Consider the following 23,210-nt stretch of genomic DNA (forward strand, 5'->3'; position numbering starts at 1 on the left):
CTGTCATGTTAAAAAAAAAAGTGACAATTTGTGCTAAAACAGCCTGTTTCTATGGTGTGTGTTGCAGTTGCTGCAATATTAGACTGGCCTATTTCATTTTATCTAGCAGACAGTGACAAAATACACAGTCAGATCGAGAAACCATACCAATCTTGGGTACTGTTTGTATTAACTGCTTTTTCAGCATTAGACATTGACATTTTGTTTTTTCATGTGGCAGAATGTTTGAGGAAGTTTGAGGTAATAGATGCTTTCCCAGAAAGGAAAGGACACCATGTAAAGCTGTAGCAAGGTTAGAGAGAAAAAAATGCTAGGACTTAAAGATTGAAGAAATGTGTACTGTCTTACTTGTCACTTGTCTTTATTGGTTTCATGTATCCTATATTTACTTATATGTTACACAAAAAAGCAAGTTATCAGCTAATAGGCAATAAAGAGTGCAAATTTTCTGAAGAGTTCTTGTTCTCTGGTTTACAAATAATCCCATCCAATATTAATTGTGAGTTTTTTAAGAGGGGCTGGATGTCAAACTGGGTGACTGGGAGCAGGAGAGAGACCACAGGACATTTTAATTTCCACTGTCCTGAATATAGTTTGATGGCATCCATTACAAAATATTATACGTTTGAATTCCACAGAGCGAAAAACGATGACGTGTGATAGAAGAATGCTGTGTGAAGAGGCATGGCACTGCCATTTGGCATACTAAATACCAGATAACATGTCTTACATTTCCCAGAACACTTGTTTTATATATCAGACTCTTCAGAGAGTTGTGCACTACAAAATGAACATATTTTTGAAAAGTCGTTTTTTTTTTCCCCCAAATTTTTGGCGTCCTACCACAAACACTCAAGGGAGGAAGGTGGGCGGAGGGGGAGGGGAACCACTATCTTCTATTGCCGTGGTTCGGAAATATCGTTGATCCAATGCTGATGCACAGCGGGAAGATGAATAGTCTCTACGTGACCCGTGTTTACATTTAGTGATTTTGCTGTTTCCTCTTTGTTTATTGCACTCATGTCAAGTGAAAACAAAATGGATTTCTGTGGCCAGGAGCTAGCAAGTGAATTAAAATACATTCACATAATTACGGAAGACTAAAATATGTTAGTAGTTTCAGATTTTATTCCCACCTTTCAGACAGTCAAGCAGTAAGCGCCTTGCAGAACAATGAAGTTATTTTTGTCGGTTTGCTAAAGATATTTGGCTTTTATTAATCTTTTCCGCTAAGGCAGTCAATTTATTTGAAACAAAGTCTTTAATTCCACACTATTGGCTAGTTTCAACTGTTCACTCCATTTCAAAAGTACATCTTTTCATCTTCTAGCATGTATGGCATGATGCCATAATAAAGAACCAAACATGAGATAATACAGTACTGGTTCTCCAAGAAAATTTACATCCGAATCTGGACATACGAATGTGCAGTGTAAGCTGAATTATGCATTTTAGTATGGTTCACGAAATTCCTACACTCTTGGAGTATCTTCTGATGTTTTGTTTCTTTTATGACATAATATAAGATCTTCTAATGTTTTACATGTACGAGCATACAGGCTTCCTGTGCCATCGTAGCTGCGCAAGCACGGTAATGCCTGTTACGTGACTCTTTCCGGCAACTGCTGAAATGAACCTATTTCTAACAGGTTGCAGGAAAATATTGCGAATGGTTGTTTGAAAAACGTTACTTTCAAAGTAAATTTCCTTTTATGCAAGCTGAACCATGTGTGAGAATGTACATTTATGTTGTTATTAAAAATTTTAGTGTCACATTTGTGTGATGTAGCTTAAAGTGTAACATGCGCAAAAAAGATCAATATTATGTGTGAGAGCTTAGCTTCTCTTGCAGCTTATTAATCTTAGAGACCAATATTATATGTGAAAGCTTTTCTTTTCTTGTAGCAACACTATGTATATTAATTTAAACCATTAACTTTTCCCATTTGTGCATACATTAGCCCACAGCTCATCAAGCTACATGATGATGTAAAATGAAATGCTATTCACGGTTTGAAGATATCAGCTTCTCTAGACCACTATATCACTACCCTTGATCATAAACTTCAGAGATGAAAACTTTTCATGCCAGAAATCAAGCTTGGAAAGACGATATCATTAAATGATGCTGCTTCTTTGAAGCTAAAAATAAGATTGTTTAATGTATGGTGTCCCTTGTGCTGATAGTAACCATGTAAGTTTCTGCATATTACATTCTGCTGGAATACGTCTATCTCGGTTATCAGTTTGTCATAACTTCATTTTTTATCTGGTGTTCCAGGCGAGAATAACATGCTGGCGATTCATAGAATGACATGCTGGTGATTCGTCATTCTCATCTTCTTCCTTTTCTTTCTCCTTGCAGCGATAGAGAGTGCTTCCCACTGCTTATGTGTTGTGGTTTTATTTTTCACAGCTGTCAGAAGTGTTTACGCACCATCCACCAAAGGCGCTGTGTAGCAGCATCGACAAGTTCTGTTTATTGTTTGACCTCAAGAGTGCAACTTTCATTGACGCCAGTAGAATACATAGCTACACATTAATCTTCTAGAGAGATGGTTCTCTTCATATGTCAGTCTCTTAAACTATTTTTCATAACAAGATATTTTCCTTCTTGTTGTATTAAATAGTATTTTGCCATGGTGCATGAGAGTTGTTTTTCGTGTACCATCCTGGCTGAATATTATAACACCCAAAGTGAACCTGTTTGGATGGCTTATACCGAGCCTCTACGAAACTGGCGACCCCGATGTGATCAGCCTGCATAAACAGCCCAGAAAAGGCAAGAACTTCTGGTAATACAATTTGGTAGAATGACAGTACTTCCAGTGTCCAGACTCATTGTGCGATTGTCCCTTTCATGGTTGCACAACCCTGCACTGTTGTTTATGCAAGTTGAGGCAAGCTTTCATTATACTAGAATATCTACTGATTCCACGAAGTTTGTCTTGGTGATTATCAAACTGGATCACCATTTCACAGGATAGGTTGAGGAAGTGATTACGGCATCACCTCCGACAAATTTCTACAAAAAAAAATCTCAAGGCAGCACTGATCCACAGAGTATCTGCCTCACAAGAAGAGTGCATGTGCCAACTCTTGACACAGAAGACATTGGCATCTGGAAACCATTGTAATACCTGAGACATTTGAGAAACAAAATTGATACCGGCATTGTACCTGCAACCTGCTATGAGCCTTGTGGAGCAGCTGCCAACCACTGCAAGTCAGAGTTATGCAGTGTCACAAACTGAGATGCCTTTAGATGCAGTTGCAGACATGGCTGACAAAATACAAGATGCTATGACACCAACTTGTGTCAGTGCAGTGACAGTGCAGTGTTAACAGTGTATCAAAATCATTGGTTATGTGCACTGAGTATGTTTCTCTCGCAGTCAGTGTCAAAGTGTTAACAAAACAGATCAGGAAATTTTTCTCGCGTGACGACTCTTAACAATGACAGGAGTCGCTACCGCAAGAGGTCAATAGCCGTCCGTAAACAAACTCATCAACACCTGGACCAGGTGCACAAGTGGACCTCTCCTTGAGCCTACTCAGACGCCAGTGGCAGTTTTATGTAGGCGCCTACTCATCACTGATCAAAAATCAAGTCAGAAATTCTTGGTGGACACCAGAACAGACTTGTGCAGAAATCCATGTACCTTGTTACGGCAGTTGACCAGCAACTTTTTTCCTGCTTGTCTGTGACAAACAAGTCTTTGATATTAGCATACGGTACTCAGTGGTTTGAATTAGATTTGGGACTGTGCTGTGCCTTCGAAAGGAACTTTGTGATTGATCTACCTGACAGGTGTGGGTTTCCAATGTAGTGTAGCAGTGTATACCGCCAGACTTGTCCAAGTGTCAAGTGGTGAGTATGCAGATCTATTGCAACAGTTTCCAGCCCTGACAAGATCTCCAGAAGCTCCTAAAGAAATTCATCATAGCACTGTTCGCCATCCTAAGACTAATAATGGCCCACCTGTCTCATGTAGAGCTGTACAAAAAGGTCTCGACTGTGTGGCCATTGTGATGGCAGAATTTGATTCCAAACTCAAAGAAGGCATTATTCCCCCGTCAAGTAGCCCATGGTTGCCTCTTCTCCACCTTGTGCCTGAAAAAGTGTGGTGCTTGGCACCAGTGCGGTGACCATCGAGCACTTAACGCTTCAATAGTGCTAAACTGGTATCTTGTACTCCTATTGTGGGATTACAGTTGTACTTTACATGGCACAGCCATGTTCATTGTGTATAATTGTGCCAAGGCCTTCACTCAAATTCCGGTGGTAGAATGGACAGCCCCAGGACAGCCATCATCACTCCATTTGATTTATTTGAGGGTCTTTTTATGAAATTTGGCCCATGTAACACTGCACAGTCATGGTAATGGCTTGTCAAATAAGTGCTGCCCCCACGATTCTGTTTTGCCTACCTGGATGACATTCTTGTCATTTAGACCTCTGGAGAACAGCACCAACAACACCTAATTGAAATCTTAAAATGCTTAGAATAGCATGGAATGGTTCTAAACACTGCTAAGTGTTTGTTTGACCAGTCACAAATTAATTTTTTAGACCATCAGATTTCCTTCTCAGGCTCACAATCATTGCACAAAAAACTAGAAGCCATTCTGAAGATTACATGACCTGACACTGTTAAGCACTTATGCTACTTCTTGGTCATGTTGAATTTTTATCATTGCCATTTGCGACATTCAGCAGAGTAACAGGAACTGCTGACTTCAGCACTTGACCAATGTAAATACTCTGATTCATTGGTCAGACATCATGAGTTCGGCCTTCAAAGCAGCAAAACAGAGCATAGCGAATGCCACACTCCTAACACAGCCCGAACTTCATGTACCCCTTGTGTTAGTGGTAAATGTGAGCCAGGCTGCTGTTTGTGCATTGCTGCAACAGTTACACAATGCTACATGGCGACCACTCAATTTCTATTTGTATAAGCCATCATCATCATCACAGCAAAAGTTGAGTACATGTGATCAACAACTTCTCACATTGTATGAGGCAATTCAGTACTTTCACCCACTGTTAGAAGCCAGTGTGTTCACTGTCCTCACGGATTATAAGCTGCTCACCTACACCATTTGACAAAACTACAACAGTTGCTCAGCACATCAGTACAACCATTTGGAACTTATCACCCAGTTCAGTGCTGATATCAAGCATATTTTGGGCATTGACATTGTGGCAGTTCTTCATCTTTCTCACATTGATAGTGTTTCAAGCACCATTGATTTCACAAAACTCACCAAGGCACAACACACATACCTGGAGTTCCAGAATGATGTATCATCAATATTTAGAGTTGGAACTAGTTGACATTCCTGGCACAGATTTTAAGTTATACTGCTATGTGTCAAGTGGATGCCTCATCGCATTTTACCAACTACATACCCAACAGCTTGTGTAACTTGTGCCACCCTAACATCAGACCATCATTTCACATGGCCTTCAAAAGATTTGTTTAGCCTAGAATGCAAAAGGCTATCACGAATAGAATTGGGCATGTATCTAGTCTCAAAGCAGCAAGGTATCCCATCATGTGTGTGTACTGGTGGAGACTTCCCTGACACAACTTTGCGATTTGCCCATGTACATATTGACATTGCTTGCCTGATGTTTAGAGGACAGAATGACATGCTGATGATTCATCATTTTTCATCTTCTTTCTTTCCTTTTTCCTTTTAAATTAACAAAACTGTTTGTTGTTGTTGTGGTCTTCAGTCCTGAGACTGGTTTGATGCAGCTCTCCATGCTACTCTATCCTGTGCAAGCTTTTTCATCTCCCAGTACCTACTGCAACCTACATCCTTCTGAATCTGCTTAGTGTATTCATCTCTTGGTCTCCCTCTACGATTTTTACCCTCCACACTGCCCTCCAATACTAAATTGGTGATCCCTTGATGCCTCAGAAAATGTCCTACCAACCGATCCCTTCTTCTGGTCAAGTTGTGCCACAAACTTGTCTTCTCCCCAATCCTATTCAATACTTCCTCATTAGTTATGTGATCTACCCATCTAATCTTCAGCATTCTTCTGTAGCACCACATTTCAAAAGCTTCTATTCTCTTCTTGTTGAAACTATTTATCGTCCATGTTTCACTTCCATACATGGCTACACTCCATACAAATACTTTCAGAAATGACTTCCTGACACTTAAATCTATACTCGATGTTAACAAATTTCTCTTCTTCAGAAATGCTTTCCTTGCCATTGTCAGTCTACATTTTATATCCTCTCTACTTCGACCATCATCAGTTATTTTGCTCCCCAAATAGCAAAACTCCTTTACTACTTTCAGTGTCTCATTTCCTAATCTAATTCCCTCAGCATCACCCGACTTAATGCGACTACATTCCATTATCCTTGTTTTGCTTTTGTTGATGTTCATCTTATATCCTCCTTTCAAGACACTGTCCATTCCATTCAACTGCTCTTCCAAGTCCTTTGATGTCTCTGACAGAATTACAATGTCATCGGCGAACCTCAAAGTTTTTATTTCTTCTCCATGAATTTTAATACCTACTCCAAATTTTTCTTTTGTTTCCTTTACCGCTTGCTCAATATACAGATTGAACAACATCGGGGAGAGGCTACAACCCTGTCTTACTCCCTTCCCAACCATTGCTTCCCTTTGATGTCCGTCGACTCTTATAACTGCCATCTGGTTTCTGTACAAATTGTAAATACCCTTACGCTCCCTGTATTTTACCCCTGCCACCTTTAGAATTTGAAAGAGAGTATTCCAGTCAACATTGTCAAAAGCTTTCTCTAAGTCTACAAATGCTAGAAACGTAGGTTTGCCTTTTCTTAATCTGTCTTCTAAGATAAGTCGTAAGGTCAGTATTGCCTCACGTGTTCCAATATTTCTACGGAATCCAAACTGATCTTCCCCAAGGTCGGCTTCTACTAGTTTTTCCATTCGTCTGTAAAGAATTTGTGTTAGTATTTTGCAGCAGTGACTTATTAAACTGATAGTTCGGTAATTTTCACATCTGTCAACACCTGCTTTCTTTGGGATTCGAATTATTATATTCTTCTTGAAGTCTGAGGGTATTTCGCCTGTTTCATACATCTTGCTCACCAGATGGTAGAGTTTTGTCAGGACTGGCTCTCTAAGGCCGTCAGTAGTTTTAATGGAATGTTGTCTACTCCCGGGGCCTTGTTTCGACTCAGGTCTTTCAGTGCTCTGTCAAACTCTTCACGCAGTATCATATCTCCCATTTCATCTTCATCTACATCCTCTTCCATTTCCATAATATTGTCCTCAAGTACATCACCCTTGTATAGACCCTCTATATACTTCTTCCGCCTTTCTGCTTTCCCTTCTTTGCTTAGAACTGGGTTTCCATCTGAGCTCTTGATATTCATACAAGTCGTTCTCTTATCTCCAAAGGTCTCTTTAATTTTCCTGTAGGCTGTATCTATCTTACCCCTAGTGAGATAGGCCTCTACATCCTTACATTTGTCCTCTAGCCATCCCTGCTTAGCCATTTTGCACTTCCTGTCGATCTCCTTTTTGCCTGCTTCATTTACTGCATTTTTATATTTTCTCCTTTCACCAATTAAATTCAATTTTTCTCCTGTTACCCAAGGATTTCTACTAGCCCTCGTCTTTTTACCTACTTGATCCTCTGCTGCCTTCGCTACTTCATCCCTCAAAGCTACCCATTCTTCTTTTACTGTATTTCTTTCCCCCATTCCTGCCAATTGTTCCCTTATGCTCTCCCTGAAACTCTGTACAACCTCTGGTAGACTGTAGACCTTTGAATATTAATTGCAGCTGCTTTTCTGTCCACCCCTCTTGAAGCTTCTAAAATTGGACCTCCATTATTCCAATCCTTTCCAAAGAATTCAAGAACAGAGCATAAAAGTTTGATGAGCCCTGTCTGTAGTTTGAAATTCTCTTTTCAATCCTCAGTACCTTCGAAGCCTGCAAACAAGTTCTTACCTGAATTATTTGCTGCAAATCTCATCTTGAGGCCTATCACACTACTACTAAAACAGTACTGATATGATAACATTAGTTCAGAGCAACAGCTGACAAATGCAGAACACTCCAACACTGGAAATAACACTACACTTTTCAGCGAGAGGAAAGGAACACAGAAGCATAGATGCTCGCTAGTGTATGTTACTGTTTACTGGTGAAATGACAACTGTTTACTGGTGAAATGGCAAGGGATTATGCTATACCTATTGACTTGTTAGTGATGCAGGTGGGGAAACAGCTTTATAATTGGTGTTGCCTAGGCAACAGTGTCATGTTACCACCACCAAACCAAAGTGATAAATATTGCAAGTTATTTTAATTGCACAGTAGTCATAATTTGTTGGTAACATAGTTTACATGAGCAACCTGCAGTGGCACATAGTTGCTCCATGTCATCGACCATCTAACACCCATTGCTAGCTGATAGCCTCCACTAGACTTACTCATGCTTTACAGTTGTCAGCTATATGCGTCCATGTTGCTCTAACTAACTTCTTTGCATTACGGCATTACTTTGATCTTATCGCTTGGCATTCATCAGAGAACTTTTGTGGTGCATTTAATAACCAGCTACCTAGTTTGATGTCCTGTCCATCTCAATTTCATTTTCATTATAAACATAACGCGAAAAATGCTCACCTCGGTTCACAGAGGTGCTGAAAACTATCTTCTAAAGACTTTTTAAGTGGTTGTTTGCCATGACAACTCTCCAGCTCTTTGGTAAAGTACTGTACAGGTCGTTCAACTGTTTCAAAGCTTTTTAGTACCAACATTAAAACTCCGATCTAGCCCCATGTGAGTTTCCTTTGTTTCCATAAGTAAGATCTCTGTTGAATTATAATTTTTTTAAAGATGAAGAGGCATGATATCTTTGTAGTTTGCAAACATAAGATACATAAGGAAGAAAGAAGCTTTTTGGCCATTTAATGAGGGTAGAGTGATGAATTGCATGAAGAGAAAATTATACTGATGAACCAGAACATTAAGAGCACGTTTTTATATTGTGTTGGTCTGCCTTTGGAACACAGTACTACAGTGAACCTGAGTGGCAGTATTCAGCATGCCATTGATAGCTTTCCAGAGGCATTTGGCACCAGACCTCTACATATAGATTGCGCAGTTTTGTAAATTACAAGTCAGTAGTTTGTGGAAGCATCTTAGATGTGTTCCATCAGGCTCAATTTAGACTAATTTGGTGGCCAAGACATCAATGTGAATTCACTGTCATGCTCCTCAAACCACTATAGCACATTTCTGGCCATGTGACACAGAGAGTCATCCTGCTGGAACATGTTGCCATGCTTGGGGAAGAAATCAAACCTGAAGGGATACAGATGGTCTGCAATAATGTACACATTGTCCACAGTTGTTCACGGTATCTTCGGTTGCTACCACAGCCTCCATGAAAACCCTAATGAATGTCACCCCACAGCATTATTAATTGAAAGTGTTATTGGGTGAACATGGCACATGTAGGAGTTGTGTGCCTTGAACAGTGTGCTCCACAGTATTTGTGGAGCACTGGCATCATATGCTGTCATCAGATCTGCATATTCTGCTTTACAGAACAAGCAAGTCTTCAAACCTCCGTGTTCTGTGATGAGGGATTGACACCCAACTCTTGTCCCCTCCTTGTGCTTTTACCAAGTTTCAACCACTTTCTGTAGATGCTAATGACAGCTGCATGCAAACAACCGACCAGATTTGCTGTTCCGGAGACGCACTTTGTCAGGTTCCGGGCCATAACAATCTGACCTTTGTCCATGTTGTTTATGCCATCAGATTTCCCCATTTGTAACTCATATAATCACTAGAATGAATCCCCATTTGTCTGCCCCACGTTTATTATTTTATTTTTGTTTATTTCTATTTTATACTTCTGGTTCTGTAGGACCAAATTGTGGAGCAAATCTCCATGGTCATGGAATAAGTCTGTATCTGAAATTAACATAAATGAATTAAAGTGTAGGAGAATTCTATGCAGGTGACAAGTTGCAAGTATATATTACTATAATCAACAATATAACACAGAATTAGCTATATTTTTCCAGGAACTTCGTGACAGAATAGGAGTAGTACTTCATGAGGAAGTTCTTCAGTTTAGATTTGAAAGTGCGTGGATTACTGCTAAGATTTTTTAAATTTAAAATGGGTGCAGCACAATACTGCTTGCCTTTCTGCACAAGACTCAAGGAGGTGCAATCCAAGTACACAATTGCGTAGTACTATCTGAGTGAAAGCTGCTAATTTTTGGGAATAAGCTCATATTGTTTACATCAAATTACATTAATGAAAGGCCAGTGTGAAAATTCCCTGACTGCTGGACAGGGCTTGACAAGAGCTTTGCAAATTTACACATCATATTGCTTGAACTGTTTCTGAGCTAAAATACTCTTTGTGATTGGGGAGACCAATTTTTGTGTTGGACCCTCAATTATTGCAGCTAGTGTTGCAAAAGTAAATACAGCAGTGTTCAGTTTTTAAACAAAATCTTGGACGTGAGCGTTCCATGACAGTTTACTTTCTTACCTGAACATGAAGAAATCTGAATTATTCAGACTCACTAATCATATCCGTATTCTTTCCAATGAAAATGCTAATTTTAGTTGAATCGTATTAGAACCTGTAAAAACTGAGTCTTACTATGATTTAGCATCAGTTTATTTTCTCAAGCCATGAATTTGTCTTGAGCTGCGGTATTTGATACGTTGCCAGTATTGCACTCAACATTCTTCACTACCAAGTTGATGTCATCAGCAAACAGAAATATTTTAGGATCAACTGTCATATTGAAAGGATATCATTTACATGTATTAAAAAAAAAAAAAAAAAAAAAAACAGTAGCGATCCCAGTACAGATCCCTGTGGCACCTCCACTTAACCATGCCATAATCAGATGCCCCTCATAGTCATTCTCATCATGGTGGAGAATGACTTTTTGTTGTCTGTTCTTAAAGTAGGAGAGAAACCAGTTGTGAGCTACTTCTCATTCCATAAAGTACCAACTTCTACAGTAACATTTAGTGATCGACACAAACACACATCTTAGGTAAATCAAAGCAGATGCCTAGTGTCCGCAACTTTTTGTTTAATACATCCAGTGCCTCACCGCGAAAAGAAAATATAGCGTTTTCAGTTGTTAAGCCTCTTCTGAAACCAAGCTGTACATTTGGCAGAAAATTATGTGTCCTGAAATGATCAGTTACCATTATATTCTTTCCTTAACTCATCACTTGCCTACAAAGCCATCATGCGGCATTCACCCTCACAGTGAGCAGTAGTCATAATGTTTTACTTCATCAGATTCTTTAGAAAAATCAAAAATGTTGGAAAACTTTCCTGCTACCCTATATAATTAAAATGATCGTATTATGGCATTATTGGCTGGGAGATCGCACCTGTGCAGCTTGTGATATAGCAGCAGCACTAACCTCTAGACGAGGAGCTGCCAGTGTATTTATAAGATTCCACATGACTTGCTTCAGTCAGTCACAAGTTCAGTCTCTAAATATCAGATATGTAACTGTCTAGTAGAAGTTGTGAAAGAGTGTGTGACTGTGTGTAATTTAGTACTACTGTTTTTATGAATGGGTATTCAGAATAAAGAAAAAGAGAGAGTAAATCCCTATGTGAGCACTTAGCGTACTACTCTCGTGGAGCACCACATGGGCAACTACCATTAATTAGCAGTATCTTAGTCATCTTGGAAACCCACTGTGAAGACATTTGGACTTTAATGAAATACCAGAACTGTCATCAGAAGTTACATTCCAGAAATTATATACCTTCCTGTAATCACCAGGATGATATGTTTTAGTTCAGCACTTCCCATTTAGTGTAATATAATGAGACGAATAAACTGAATTAAATGAGTCTTTGAAACATAGAAACATGATGTGCCATGTTTTATGTGAAGATTTATTCTGAATGTGGGCATTTCTATTCAGAGGAGAGCTCAAGTTTATCAACAAAGTGATTGATCTTAGTACCTATTTCACTATGCACTTTTTACTCCCCTTACATTTAAACAAGTTCCACTGATCTATTGTTCTTTTGGTTTTCCTTCTGAAATTATTGTTATGTAGTAGTAGTAGTAAACACAATCATTTGTGGAATTGTGGGGACTTTCATTTGGCTAAGACTTCTCTTTGAAATTACTCTGTGATTCCATATTTTTATGAACAACCCAAATGTTTAATGACTTCCTCTTTGAACCAAAGTTTTGTTCTGTGTCTTTGCTTTTAGAACTTTTCTTGTGATTTTATTGCCTCATGTTGAAGGTTTATTGTAATTTCCTTTTTACTTCAGGTATATTTTTAGATTCTCTGATGTGTACCAAGTGTCACCTGCAGGTGATTCTTAAATTTAATCACACTTTATGAATATCCCTGAGTTATTACTTTAACTTTATCAACCTTTATCACTTCGACACCACTAAGTTATGTTATAACTATTTATTAATTGTGCAAAGAGTTGTGCAGGTCAAGGACAAACCACTCAGTACCAGCTGTCAGATTATTGTTCATGTCAATTTATAGAGAATAACGTGTGTCATCGTGAGAAATACTTATTGTTTCTTGGTCTAAAAGAAAAGTCACAGTGAACTGTTTTTACCTTTCCTTTTGTAGATTCTTTGAAGTTAAAAGAGTTGAAAATGCAATGTTATATTAGGGAACTAAAAAGAAATTTATTAAATGAATTCTCTGTTCGTGTTTGGCTGAACACAAGAAGAATCGACAAAAAGTACACATTCCTGGTGCTTCGCAATAAATTTTATTTGTTCATCAAGCAGTTTTGACTTGTTATGCTATCATCAATTGATGAAAACTAGTTAGTGAATAAGTTAACAGTGTTGCAGAACTGTATTGCCTTCAGGTGGGAAAAAAGGAAGAGGGTATTCTAAAATTCCCCTACAAACTTATATGATTTGTAGAGGGAACTGAGACAAGAGTAGATAATATTTTGAATTTGAACCTATGTCCAGGAACATAGTTTCCATGCTATAACCATTTGAAAACATTCTGGTAACACAACCACTTTTACAGGTAATTTATTTGGCATGACCCAGTGTATCACTTACAGGGTTGCCCCAAGTTCTGGAAATCAGGGAAATATAAGGGAATTTCAAATGTGTCAGGGACATTTGGAAAAAAAACCCTGAAAAAATCGTGTTTTTGCCACAGTAGATAAAATATTTTGTTTACTGAGATGTCATGCATCGTCATTGGCTGGGCACAGTTGAGTACATGTGCCGCTTCCTAATCTCTCATTATCACTGCTTCTCCCCTTCCTGTCACTCACCTCAGCTTGCAGTCAGTGCTGGCACCCTTTCTTGCTACTAGCCTAGCAACTGTAGATCAGAAGCTGGGAGGTGTGAGGAATGGTTTGTTTGGATATGATTCTCAGAGGTCATTGACGCAGCAGCCAGAGACAGTGGTTGTGACTCTGTGTGTGTGTGTGTGTGTGTGTGTGTGTGTGTGTGTGTGTGTGTGTGTGTGTGTGTGCGTGCGCTCTTGTTTTCTGGCAAAAGCTGTGGAAATTTGATTCTCGGAATGTTTGTGCAAGTTATCTGCTGTGTGGATTGATCACTTCATCAACATTGTGTCTGTGACATGTGAATAGCTGGCCACATGAATGGACTTCCATGATGGGCCAAAACTGCAGGCCATTTCTGTGGGTGTATCTAACAGATCGGGTCTGCCAATCTGAAGCCCATCATTTCCCACTAATGTGTAAGCCCTTCCCGTCGGATCTAGTCTCGGTCGATCTGCTCGCAGGCTGGGTCTGTTTGTGTGTGGCATAATGCGGCGGATTTTTGTGGTTTATCCAAGGTCCCAGGACTGCGGTGCTTCTCAGCAGGCCAGAGGCCATGGGCGATGGATTTCAGAAATTGCGACTTTCTCACCACAAGTACAGTGCGATATTGTATAGGTATTTTATTTATTCTAGTACATTTTGACACTTGAAAAATAATTTCTGGATGATACAAAGAAGAAAATTGTGGTAGTCGCTAGCGGTTTGTATGCTATGTACTCATATCTTTCTCGAAAGATAAGTCCCACAATATCTGTAAACTAATAGCCATAACACAGTGGGTAATAACCAACAATAACAAACATAGTAGAACAAACATTTTATTGGTGGTCACCTATAATGTTGGTTTATACAATTCTCCCCTGCTTTCAAGAGGCTTACCCTTTTTTTTAAAATCAGTGAAGGCATTTTAAATCTGTCTTGCAACTCCGAGGAAATGCATATTTTTGTCATCAAATTTGCTTCATTTTATTGAAATAAAATAACAACAGTGGTCTTAATGAAACACGTATACCCTCTGTCTTCCTTTCTCCATCTAAAAACAGTTCATTACAAAATATGTTTATGTTAATACTTAAGATTTTTGATCACATGGGGGAGAAATACAGAAGTCCTTGCATTTTTTCAACTTACGTCTTTTCTTACCGTTGAGATCTCAAAACTTGTCAGGGAAAAATGCTAAAATTTGTCTTGAAATCAGGGAAATATCAGGGAATTTCACTACTGAAAACTTGTGGCAACCCTGCACTTGGTTCACAATTTCACTCGTTAATAACCAAAGAAACAAAAAGGAAACTTAATCAGTTTTAAAAAATGCATTTGCCTACAGTTACACTGTTTTTGTCCCTTTCAATGGAGGCTTAACATTCTTATCCACTACAAGTGGAAACCACAAAGTTCGGTGCACGTGTTGTATCTATGAATGATAATGTGGTACACATGCTGTATGACACCTGGTATTTCTGCAGTCTGTCCGGCAGCAACAACAACTCATGCCACCAGATCTTCTTCTGTCTCTACAGGAGTCTCATAAACAATTCTTCATTCGACCCCGGAGGAAAAAGTCAAATAGTGTCAAATATGGTGGTAGTGGAGGTCATGTGATTGGACCACCTCACCCTAGTCGTCTATGTTCGAATAATTGGTGCATGTGTTACCAAATGTGACATGAAAAGTGAGTGGATGTGCTGTCATGTTGAAACCACATGTCTTGATGAATGTTCAGTGTCACAGCATCCAACAACACGCCAAATACTTGGTGTAAGAAGGTCAAATAGATGGGGCACATGAGTGGGAGTGGAAGGATGTATTGTCCAATCACATGTTCATCCAGAATACCTGCCCACACATTGACACCAAGTCTGTATTGGAATCCCTGGACATGTATCACATGTGGGTTTTCGTCTGCCCAGAAATGGCTGTTTCGAGAATTGAGAACACAGCCCTGAAGTGAACATGCCATGGAAACACTAGGAGCATGTTGATGCAGTGGCACGGGAACTGTGTACAAAAGTCAACATGTGGTACGAAAATCGGCTGGCATTAGTGACTATATCCTCTGGAGGTGGTACGGATGTAGTTGTTTGTCATGCAGAACATTCTGAGCAGTGCTGTGACCAACATCCATTGCACACACATTTGCTCTTGTACTCATTGATGGTTTCTCATCAACTTGATATAGTATGTCTCTTCCAAATCAGGCATGTGGCATCTCCTTGGTGCGTCACAGTCATGCCTGCTGACGAAGGTATCCCTTTCTCGAAGCCATCGTGTAATTGTGGCAAAAAGGGCATGCATTGGAGCCAGACATTATGGGTAACGACCACCATAAAGGCGAGAAGTAGCTCTTCCATTACAGTTAGCTTCATCATATGGAAGGATCTTGTTGGGGTATTCTGCAGATGTTTACTCAGTCAAGTTGCTCCAACACTCACAGGCATGTGAATGAGGCTCAAACTAGGTCAAAGAGATAGGATGGACATCAAATGACATCAGCCTATCTGATGTAAGCAACACCCACCATGACTGTCTGGTTGCATACCTGTCTAGCAGATGTGTTTTCAGATGCCTAGATCAGAAATGGTGTGTTTCCAGCATAGGTTGCAATTCAAAATATTGTCTACTCAGTCCTCTCTACAAGTTCTGCAGGTGATTTTAGCCCTTCTCTGGCAGTTGCATCTTAAATGTGGTTGTAACTTGAAGCACGTCTTAAGTTCATAAATGCAAAAACTAGAGAGCAACGTTCTGCAATCAGGTTTTGCATTCTGATGAAGACTGCTTCAAAAATCCTTAAAGATCTCCATAGGGCACTGAGTCTACAGTGTCATGTGCTGCACATGTTTCCATTGGAATAAAGCTTTCAAAAATAGAAGAGGGAGTTATGAGCTGAAAGGAGGGGGGGGGGGGGGGGGGGGGGGAGGGGGGCAATGTGCCCAAGACGAATAGTGGAAAACCATCAATCCTTGGAGATGAATTTTGACCCTGAAATGAAAAGATAAAGAGTGGATTCAAAATGGACAGTCATGCTCAACATAAGTGTGAATCCAGAAATCAGCCAATAAGGTCCCAGCGATTATTGCGTCATGGTGTACATGGAAGTTCCCATTGGTGGTGGTGGTTGTTGGGATGTTTAAGGGGGACTAAACAGCTAAGGTCATCAGTCCCCCATCCCATTGGTCAGACAGTAAATGCAGAGTACTAAAAGTATAATGTCCTGCGACAACTGATAAAAGATTATATCCCAAAGAAATTGTGAAAACTCCACGGAAAGTGGAAACTGCCCCAGGGCAATGTGCAGCCTCATGTTGCAGCAGCAGCTTCATTTTTAGCGAAGAAGGGTCTTTGTACAGTCCCCCTCCGTTGCCCTCCCCCTACCTGCACCCTCCCCATATTGCTCTGACCTTGCCCCATGTGACTTTCTTTGCATTTTCTGACTGAAGAAAAGATCTCAAATAATTTCAGTTTGACATTGAAAATGACACACTGAAGGTTTTAGAGCTGATTTTGAAGCAATCATCAAGAAATAGATTTGAGGAAAGCTTCCAGAAGTGTGTGAGAAGATGAGACAAGTACATCATTCTTAATGGCAACTATATTTGCACAGAAAATGTGTTGATTTCAATTAATTATCTGGTAATAAAGTTTTTTGAGCATCGGTCTCAATCTTTGTTAAACGATCCTCATAGACCATTTAACTATCCGACCACCCCACCATGTAAAGATTTCAAGTGCTTGGCAGACTACATGATTGTGTGTAGAAAGTGATTTTGGATGAACACCGCAGATTATTATTAATGTCACTCTTTTATAAGGTGAATAGATTCATTTTTTGCCCAAAATATTTTGAAATAATATAATTGTCAGATATGTTAACTTTTTAATTTGTTGTCATGGTGATGTGTATAGTGCCAACGAGTTCAAATATTACCATTTTAATTGTTAAAGCAGCTCATAAATGTGTTTTCTTCTAATTTAAATGTGCTGCTCTGTGAACAGTCGATATTCTTCAAAAGTTTATAATAGTGTATGCGTGTATCACTGGTGTATCCATTGCAGTGCATAGCTGTTTCCTTTCTTTCTGTTACATTTGTGCTAATTATGGAAGAGAATATAAGCAGCAAAACACTTATTTATTTTTTTCCATCTCCCCTTTTAATGAATGTTTTAATGACTTTTTCTCAGACGGCGCAAGTATTATTATAAATTGTGTTGAAAGTATGGTAAATTGATGATATGTGTTGTAGATAGGGATTATATCCCAGAGAAACTGCAATGTGCAGTGTGCATTTTTGAATACTGTTAATGACTTCACCCCAGTCTGAGAACTTTTTTATAGTGCTATTAACCATAGAATTTTTACATTTGTTTTGTTAAGTGTGATGTGAACTAGCTGTTCACCACATCATTAGTCGGCAAATCTGTGCAGATATCTATGTGTGGAAACGGAACATTATCTGCCCTCGAGTCTTTTGCTGCGGCATGTCTGAATAAAATCTTCTCAAATTTCAAGCCACATCAGTTTGAATAAAATCTTGAGCATTCGATGGGTATCTCCGCAGTCATCATCAGGAGTAAAAACCACCAACTGCCAGTGCTGGCAGGGTTTTTTGCTTATATAGGCACGGTTGCAGCCTCTGCCACCAATCAGGGAGAGCTGAAATGGTGTGCATGGTAGGTGACTTGTGCAGCTCATAGCAGCTTCAGCCTGCCACAAGGGGCTGGCGCCATGTTTCAAACTAACGCCCCTGCCTCCCTTCAAGTGTCAAGCATCTATTTTTACTTCCTTTCAATTCCCAAAGCCTGCCCCCATGTTCCACTAAATGTGTGGTGCTGGTCATTGTTAAACTTGTTGCTGTTCATTATAATCTCAGCCACCCCCTTTATATGGAATGCCAATATGTTGATGCTTGAGCCAAGATGCTCGCATTTTCAAACTTTGTTTTGTGTCCATTTTCTAGGCAGGGCTCAGCTGTGGCCAACCTGTCGAGCTCCTTTTGTTGAATATGTCGCTTGTGCTCGGTACACTGCTCTGCAGCTGTACAAATTGCCTGACCATATGGATGCTGCTGCATTCTATAGTGACACTATATACACTGGGCATGCCAAGAGCTATGTTGTCTTTAACAGATCACAGCATGTCTCGTATCTGGGGATGGCCAGAACACTGGTCTCTGTTCAGGTCTCAGCACCATTCGTCCTAACTTGCTACACATTGCTCGAAAGTATGGCAGAAAAGCAGCCAGCTTGACTTTTCCTACCAATTCACAAGCTATCCTTCTTTGGTGGCACCTGTAGGCATTTCATTGTCTCTCTTGGCTATAACCATTCTGTCTGAACATGTCTCAAATGAATGCAAATCAGACTGTAGGTGGTTGTTATCAGAAATAACTTTTGCTCTATGTACTAATGTGCTCAGGACCACTGTGTTGTGTACGAGGTAGTGAAAACTATCAGTGTTAGGATATCAATCAGTGTGTGGTGATTTCCTGTACACTGAATGACCAAGCCAGCCTCCTGCTCAACAGAATCATCCAAGAACAGTAACTTTCCACCTTTCTCCCTCTCGATGGCAAATTTAATATTGCGATGGACACCATTCATGTGATCGATCAACTACTGCAGTGTATTTTCAACATGAGGCCATATCAGGAAGGTGTCATCAATGTGCTGTGGGAAGCAAGAATGAAGCAACGTGTTCAGAGCCTGCTCCACAAAGAAATTCATGACTGCCAGAGACAGTGGTGATCCCATTGCTGAGCCACCTGTCATTTGATAATGTTCGTCGTGATACAAGAAGTATGTCATAGTTCTAAATTGATGGAAGAACTTGATGAATCCAGGAAGAAACTTTTGGGACAAAATCCAGCATGTCTTGTATGGCACCCTCGTAAAGAGAGACACAATGTCTAGACCATTAGGTTGTTACAGCCTATTTTCATTTTCTTGAGTTTGAGAATTCTATTTGAATTGCTTGAAAACTATGAAGATTTTATTCAGAAAACTATCTGTTGGACAAATTTTCTTGATTTGTGTGAAATGTCTTCGTTTAGCACTTAAAGTTTTTGTTCGGTGTCACCATTGATATGCTCTTAAGTTTTCTTTCAGTGCAATTCTGGAACAGATATTGAAAATGTGTTAGTTGCATTTTATGCACTAAGAATCACTCATATAACTACTAAAATGAAAGAGATCCTGTGCTGAGAAATGGAGGAAATGACTTTTTTTTTTTTTTTTTTTTTTTTTGCCAAGGGTACTAGAGTCATCAGGTCTGCTAGAAAATGTTTGTATAATTTTAGAAATACAGGGGTGGCTCAGAGAAGGTTTATTCAGGAAATCAGAGAGGTAAACAAAGTTACTGAGGCGCTGGTGTGTGTTACTTTCCTACACTCACCATGATCATCTAAACATTTGTTCTGTCAGTAACACAGTCTGTTGTAACTGGAATAAAAGCAATCAGGATCCAGGTTTAGGAACCATTTAACAAAAGTGTCCTGAAAGTTGGCTTCGATTTTGAAGTGAAGACAACCAGGTGCTTTTTTAAATGTCGTAAGATATGAAAATCGTGTATTGTGAGAGCTAGGCTGCATGCGAGTTGTTCAAATATGCTCCATCAGAAACACTGAACTAAATCGTCTAGAACAGAGACCGTGTGCTGTCGGGTGTTGTTGTACAACAACACAAGACCTACCAAAGCGATCTCGGTCATTTACTCCTAGCTACCTTTTGCAACTGCTTTAGCAGGTTGCAATAAATGGCACCATTCATGGTCTCTCGATGGGTTAGGAAATCAATGAGCAGTGCTCCCTTCATGTCCCAAAAGAATGTGACTGCAAATTTTGTGATAACTACTTTTGTTTTGATGTCCTTATGAGAGGGGAAGATTGCCTCCATGGTATAGATGCTTTTTTTTGTCTCGGGTGTCATACGATGCAGCTGCATTTTGTCAGCTGTAACAGTACGGTGCACAATATGTGTTACATGATGGAGAAACAACCATATTCAGTTGGTTTTATTCTCATCTGAGAGTTGCCACATCTTCTGGTAATCCAACACATTGTGTACTATATTGACTATACTGTCAGTGGAGGTGTTGAGTTTATGTGCAATCTTCGTCATGTATATGCAACTATTAGCTTAAATCAGTTCTTCAAACGGCACATATTGCCCGCTTAGGTGAACATGGTTGGTAGCCGAGACTTTTGCTTATCTCACAAAGGTTCTGCTGTTATCAGTTATACCTGTTTTTGTGATACTACACTTGTTCTGTAAACTTGTGCTAGTTGTTGAAGAATTGTAACTGGAGGCATTTTATTTAAATGAAAAACCTGATTACGTTTTGCACTTCAGCACTTCAGTGTGTGTGTGTGTGTGTGTGTGTGTGTGTGTGTGTGTGTGTGTGTGTGTGTGTGTCAACACTCAAACTTGCAACTGTTTTTCAAAGTGCAATGACACGGCTACTTCCACCTACTGGTGCCATTAGAATTCTTAATGAGCCACCATTTTAATAGAGCTATGTCTGTGTAAGGCAATGTTGTAAGTTCCATATGTTAGGATTTTTTAAGGACTGGGTACTCACTACTTGTTTTCCAGACAAGTCTCTTTTGTTGTTGTTATGTGTTTTCTTAGTATATAATTATCACATTATTATAGTATTTAGTATGAAGTAACTTGTTCATTATAGTGGAACCAAATTTTCAATTTATAGATTTGCGAGTGAAGTTGGAGATATCAGGCTCTCATTCAGAAGACCAGCATACTTCATCTACTGCTATGTATGCAGATACAAGTGCAGAACAAACACCAGAAATGATTCCAATCAATGTATGGAACTCTGGTGCAAATATGAAGGTTTCACCGCAGAAGGGCAGCTCAATTGCCACAGCAGATGGTGAGATCAGTTACTTTAATCAGCACCAGATTTTCTTTTTAGAATAGCCTAAAATCTATAACTTTTGAGAATTTGTATAAATATATGTGTATTTATATCTCCAAACAAGCCTGTAGGAGCAAAATGTTACTTAGGTTACATTACAAAACTTTCCTTATATATGAATTTTTAAAAAATAGCAACTCCTCTACTACTCTTTACTTGCTTTTGAAGGACTGTTATGAGAAAGATAACTTCATCTTTTATTTATTTACTTAAATGGGGAATATACTTAGCTAAAACAGTTTTACCAAGGTAGCCACTTGGATGATGCTTCTCATAAAACTCTCTGACAAACTAAACTGGGGTTCCAGTCTGGCACACGATTAAAATCTTTAAGGAAGCTTCAGGAAAGCACATACTCTGTTACAAAGTTCATTCTGTGAACATTTTCATTGTTATCCATCATGTGGGAGGCACATCTAAAAACACTGTTACCTTTTTATATGAGTAAAGCATTGGAGGGCCTCTCCCATCAAGAGGCTGAACAGTGGCACACTCCTAGCAAGGCGAAGGGGGGGGGGGGGGGGGAGGGAATCTACCCAAGTAATCAAACTGTTACATGCCATTTTGGTTGGAGAGTTTGCTGTAAGAAGTAAGCTGAAAAGTATGTTAAGTATCAATACAGGTGTTGTCAGTTGCTATGAAATTATAAACAGACACAAAAGAACTGCAATAGAAATGGGAAGGTGAGGATGTCAGAGAAATAAACAACACAGTGAAAAGAGAGTGGTTGGCTCAAAAACTAGCCCTTTACTTATTTTGAATGTTACAAAGGTGCACAATTACACTGTCGGAAATTTTTGGCTGTCTGTAAATTAGGCCTTGTATATCACTCCATATGCACTGTTTTAAGTGTCAATATTTTGGTAACACCACCAGTCACCATAAAGGAGCAGTCCAGCTGCCTACAAACAGTATATTCAGTGGACTTCCCCACCCATGTGTCTTGAATGCTACCAGCACCCACTATGGAATAAAGAATGCCCTCAAAAAAGAGAATAATAGTATAAAGTATATGAATTTTATGAACATATGGTGTCTGTTCTTTCGGACAAGTTCAAAAGAACAGGCACTGCATGGAATCCACAGCTGTGATACATATTATGTAAACTGTAGGTGGAGGGAGGAGAAAGGAAGAAAACAGAAGGAATTATTTATGTTGGCAGCATTGAGACTTTATGTGGGTTCAGTAATGATGAGTGAAAATGTGTGCCAGACTGGGACTTGAACCTGGAATCTCCCTCTTATTAGGCAGTTGTGTTAACCTCTGCACCACCCAGACACAGTGTTCATTGCAATTGTGCGGACTATCTTGGTACGCTTCCCAGCTGACCCACACTTCCCTTATCCGCAGTCCCTGTCTGTGCCCTCCATGCTCAGCACTTTGAGATTCCAGTAGGAGGTCGAACATAATTATGCGTCCACACTGCAGGTTGTTAAATCATGGCCCATTGAGGGGAATCAGTTATATGAATGCATGGTATCTGTTTTTTTCTGAACATTGTCCAAAAAACAGACACCACACATTCCTATTACTGATTTGCCTTAGTGGGCCATGAATCTACTAAATTCAGTTTGGATGAACATTCACCTACTGAGGGAATTTCAAAGTAGCCATCATGGAAGACATGGACATGGACAGGGTCTGCAGATAGGTAACGCTTGGTGGGAGTGGGAGTCGGCTGGGAGACATACTGAGATATTCCGCCCAATTGGGGTAAACACTGTGTCCAGATGGCACAGTGGTTGATGCAGCTGCCTAGTAGGTGGGAAAGCCTTGACGCACATTTTCATTTGTCGCTGCCGATTCTGCATACCATCCCGATGCAGCTGACATTAATAATTCCTTCCCTTTCCTTTCTTTTTCTTTCTCCTCTTCCATCTTAAGTTTACGTATGAAGATAAAGGTTGTGCCATTTCTCAAACACTTCAGGTGAAGAAAAAGATGAAA

The 23,210-nt window shown here is 39.6% G+C and overlaps 1 protein-coding gene across 1 annotated transcript in view; it reads left to right on the forward strand.

The window, feature by feature from the left end:
- Positions 1 to 23,210, forward strand: part of LOC124794799 (zinc finger protein chinmo) — a 125,822-nt gene that overhangs the window by 68,474 nt on the left and 34,138 nt on the right. Inside the window, exon 5 of the mRNA XM_047258456.1 lies at positions 21,035 to 21,217. Coding sequence (XP_047114412.1) covers positions 21,035 to 21,217 — 183 coding nt within the window. The remainder of the gene's footprint in view (positions 1 to 21,034; positions 21,218 to 23,210) is intronic.

Source organism: Schistocerca piceifrons, chromosome 4 (assembly GCF_021461385.2).
Source record: "Schistocerca piceifrons isolate TAMUIC-IGC-003096 chromosome 4, iqSchPice1.1, whole genome shotgun sequence".
NCBI lineage: Eukaryota > Metazoa > Arthropoda > Insecta > Orthoptera > Acrididae > Schistocerca > Schistocerca piceifrons.